The 4,895-nt window shown below is 34.3% G+C and overlaps 1 protein-coding gene across 1 annotated transcript in view; it reads right to left on the bottom strand.

Annotated features, from left to right (window-relative positions):
• Window positions 1-4,895, bottom strand: part of RABEP1 (rabaptin, RAB GTPase binding effector protein 1) — an 82,672-nt gene that overhangs the window by 45,986 nt on the left and 31,791 nt on the right. The window contains exons 2-3 of the mRNA XM_008573447.1: window positions 3,844-4,047; window positions 1,881-2,041 (exon numbers count right to left, since the gene is read on the bottom strand). Of these exons, the coding sequence (XP_008571669.1) occupies window positions 1,881-2,041; window positions 3,844-3,958 (276 nt within the window). The 5' untranslated portion in view covers window positions 3,959-4,047. The remainder of the gene's footprint in view (window positions 1-1,880; window positions 2,042-3,843; window positions 4,048-4,895) is intronic.

The raw sequence follows: 4,895 nt of genomic DNA, 5'->3' as shown, positions 1-4,895 counted from the left end.
AAAAAAAAAATAGTAAATTTAAATTTACTCAAATTTAAATGAGCTCAAACTTATCCTAAATTGTTCAGGATAGGGAAAATATCATATATGCCAAAATGTAAGGGGGATTTTCCCCAAAAAACGTTCTTCCAAAAAGAGGGATTCAGATTCACTTTGTTTTCAGGTCTTTACAAAGTCATCATCTATTTAATTTTTAAATAAGTACTGTCTGGGAAAGACACGTTAGCTTAAAATATCTTCAGTCAAGGCTACTCTGCAATGCTTACAGAGGTCACCTGATAAAAATCAGCAGGAAAAAAAAAGCAAAGAATTTATCACAGACTGAGTTATTCGTTTATGTAAATAAGACCTCACAATTCTAAGTGTTGGATGTCACTGTAAACAAAACTTTTAAAGAGCACTTTAAAAATGACAGAAAGGTCATTTTAAAAAAAAATCTGAAAAAGTGTCATAGGCAAGAGGAGCCTAAGGGGGCATGACTAAATGCAATGTTGTATCCTGGAACTGGAAAAAAATGACCTTAGATAAAAACTAATGCAATCTGATTACAAAGAATGAACTTTAGTTAATAACAATGAATTGATATCGATTTATTAACTATAACAAATGTACCATACTAGTGTAACATTAATAATACGGGAAACAGGGCATAGAGTATATGGGAACTCTATACCATCTTCACAATTTTTCTGTTAATCAAAAACTATTCTAAAAAATAAAGTTTATTTTAAAACTTGAAATTTTTTAAATAACAAAAACGGTAGATTGTGCAACTCATTAAGATGTACATATATGAAAAATAGACCAAGGATTAGGAGCCAAAGATCACAATTAATCCAATTGAAAAGAAAAATCAGTTTCTAATTATTATTTTATATAATATGTGATTTTAAACATATGCATGTATGTAAACTGATAAAGTAAAAGTTTACATAATCAAACTGGCCAAAAAGCTTTTTAAGTTTTCTCAATGATAAAATGTATCGCTTTATATTTAGTTGCCCGATGTTCAGGCATTATATGGTAATCTGTTCAAGTATAATATGGTATCAAGTTCAAGCATAATATGTGGTACATTTGTCACACAGGAACCAAGAAAGAAGCAAAGCTAACATCTGTTCTAAAACGTTAGTTTAGACAGAATCATCAAGTCTAACTCATTTAACAAATGTTGCTGAGCACCTATGTGCTAGACACTATTAGGCATTTAGGACACACAAACAAAAAAAGATTCCTGCCCTCATGGAGCTTATATCTGAGTAAGGAGACACAATTTACTGTGTTTTTAATACAATAAATAGGTGAAATATATGTATTATAAGGAAATACGTGCTATGGAAAGAGAAAAATTGGAGCAGGATAAAGGAGATCAGGAAAGTAATGGTAGGTGGGGGGGGCAGTGGGCAGGTTGGCAATGTTAAATAGGGTGGTCAGGATAGGCCCTGTGAGATGGTGACATTTGATTAAAGATTTGAAAAAGGTGAGAGAGTTAGCCATAGATATATCTTGGGGAAAGGCATTACTTTATCTGGTACAGTCATGCATCACTTAACGATGGTAACATGTTCTGAGAAATGTAGCATTAGGCAATTTTGTTGTGTGAGCATCACAGAGTGCACTTACACAAACCTATGGTACAGCCTACTACATACCTAGGCTATATGGTATAGCCTATTGCTCCAACCACCGTCATATATGTGGTCTGCCTTTGACTGAAACATCGTTATACAGCACATGACAGTACTATATTTAGGTCTGTGTCCAAATAATTCCTCTAACAGAAAACATAAAAGTACAACTTCTATTACCACAATAATATTGGTTAAAGTACTTTGCATTTGGGTTCAAATATTTCTAAAGAAGAATACATTCCTTCATACCTTTTTCATTTCATTTTCTAAATTTTCCTCTTCTTGACCTTCAGACAGCCTTCTTCTTAAATCAGCTATTTCCCTCTCTGCAGATTCTCTATACTGTGCCCACTGTGTTCGCTCCTGCTCCAGCCTAAGGTGGAACTGGTGCTCATAGTCACGAACTGTTTCTACAAAACATCACCAAATATTTCACATCTAAGCATTATGAAAAAAATGTTCTTGCACACCAAAAATTTTAAAGTTATATAAAAAGCTTATGCCTAATTTCTTGAAATTTTTTAATTCACTAAAAGAAGGAAATGAAACTAACACTTTTAGTTTTTATTACGTGTAGAAATAAGGGCTTTAAGTCATCTTTTTTAATCTTCACAATAAACCTGTGCTATATATTATTTTACAGATGCGGAAAACTTTAATTAGGACAGGTTAAACAGTATGGCCAATGTTTCATAACCAGAAAGAAGCAGAGCTAGAATTCAAACTTAAGTCCAACTCCAAAATGTATGTTCTCACACACTGCACTATGGCTTCCATAAAAAATACAAGTCACCCCAATCCAACTACCTGAAAGTATGAGAAAAGGGATGTATTTCTAGGATATTTTACTATATGACCCAGGATTCTAAGTTAAAACAAATTCTGTAAAGTCTTTACAAAATGGCTTTATCTTTAATACAATCTTAAAACATTATGTGACAAAAACTGCTAGTTGCCCATTAATTTCCACTCCTCCTCCTTCCTTACTAACAATACCCCAATTTTATTCAGGAAGTCAATGTGCCCAATTTAAAAAACTACATTGTCCAGTTTCCCTTGTAGTTATGGGTAACCACACACTTTATCAACAAAGTGGGGGAGGGGGGCGTGTATATGCTGGAGAATTCTAGAAAATTTTTGCTTTTCTAATGCAGACTGAAGGAGGAGTAGCCATTTTTTCATCTATGAGGCAAAAACGAAGTTCAAAACCACATGCTAAGGATGAAGGAACAGAAGGACTGAAGGAGCCTGGGTCACTGGTAAGATCATGCAATCATTGTAACCAGCACTAGATTACCTACTTCTGGGTCTTTTCCTATGAGGAAAACTAACTATTTGAGTAAGCCACTACAGTCAGAAGCCTAGATTTACCTCTAGGTGGTAGCTACAGTCTCAGAAGTACGGCTAGCCTTACCTATTTCTTACAAAGAGCTCTAAGGCAAAAAATAACACACAAATGTGAAATAAGGGAAGGGGAATCACCACTATTTAATATTTAGAATATTAGCTAACCTAATTTCAGGAATTCAACAATTCAAAGAGCAATTCACTTTATTTCATCATCATCTTCTCAGAAATTAATGAAATAATTAAGCACCAGCACCAAAGGAGACAGAGACTCAACTACTACTCTTCTTCCTTTACACCAAGGATCACAAGCTGACAGCCCATAAAGCCTATTGTAGTTTATAGGCCATTCTACCCCATAGACTGCAGTGAAGATTTCACATACAAATACAAATTTTTCTTAAAAACCTAAACAATATGGCAACACTAGACTGGACGGACAATAATTAGCTAGAGCTAATAAGTATAAATAGTTACTTTACCATTTGCATGGAAGCCCTCTGCGGTCCAGCACGCTCCCTGTGCCCATACAGCTTTACTCATACATGTTAAGCCTCTTGATTTCTGTTCAAAAATCCACTTTTAGGCCCTGCTTTAACCCTTCCAAAGAACTATAATCCTCATTTAATGCATTATCTCAATAACACCCTAATCATAACTCTCTACTATTAAATCTGTTAAAGATACAGATGATATACCCAATTACATCACCACTGACTTCTCTTTTATCTGACAGTGCACCTTGAAGATGGCAGTACATAAAGCCATAAATGAAATTCAGGATATCTTTTAAGACCCTCTGAAAATGTTCTCAACCATTGGAATCAAATATCTTAGAAGATCATAAACTGATCTTTGTCTTTACCCTTCATAACAGCCTGAAGTGAAGCAACTTCTTCTCTCCACTGTCTTTTTACTTCATCTATAGCTTCTTGCTTGGTATTCTCAGAGACTGTGGCAATAGCCTTAATATTCTCCATCTCTGCTTGAGCTTCCCACAGCTGTGTCCGAAGGTGTCCCAAATCATCTTGCGCTGCTTGTAAAACTGCATTTTGCCTCTTAAGATCCTCTGGAAAAAAAGTAAAAGACTTTCCATTAATGAAGCGTTCACTGTTATCAGGCTGACATTCTAATGAAGAAATTAAACATTAAATTTTAAAAGGTTAACATACAAAATGACACTTTAATAGAGGTGAGATTTAAGGTACACTGGGTGGGTATCATAAAGCAATTATTAACAATCAATCTAATAATATAGTGGTTAAAGTCATAGTTTTAAAGCTAAATTTAGACTGTTCCCCCTGCTGGCTAAATTAACTTGGTCAAGTTATTTAACCTTTCCGGCCTAAGTTTCCACATCTGCAAAATGAATATTAAAAATAGCCACCTCAGAGGGTTGTTGTAATGATAAAATAATTTATTGGAAATGCTTATTAGAACAATACTTTCCACAAAGTAAACATTCAAGAAATGTTTAGTACAAAAGAAAAGAAAGCCAGAGCACATGGTGGTTACTAGATCCAGATTTTTAAAACTCAAAATTAATTTCTCAGCTCCCCCTTAACATCTCTTAGATACTAAGCTGATATGACGCACCTACTACATGATTTAAGTGTAAACAGGACACGTTTGGTCAAACCGACTTCCAAAAAAGAGGAATGTATCAATAGTACATAGGGATGTGCCTGTTTTCCCAGACACTTACCAACAGTCACTATTTTTCACGGATAGAAAATGGTCATCATTTTAATCTACATTTTCCAATCAGTAAGGAGTATGAATATCTTTTCAAACATTTATTAGTGACCAGTACTTCCTCTTTGGTGATATCCTTTACTGATGTTTCTAATAAATTGTTTTCCTTTTTGGAGGAGCATTTTATATAAGGGTACTTCAAAAAGTTTGTGGAAAAATAGA

This window comes from Galeopterus variegatus, unplaced genomic scaffold (assembly GCF_000696425.1).
Source record: "Galeopterus variegatus unplaced genomic scaffold, G_variegatus-3.0.2 Scaffold923, whole genome shotgun sequence".
NCBI classification, from domain to species: domain Eukaryota; kingdom Metazoa; phylum Chordata; class Mammalia; order Dermoptera; family Cynocephalidae; genus Galeopterus; species Galeopterus variegatus.
This window is presented reverse-complemented; position numbering and strand designations above follow the sequence as displayed.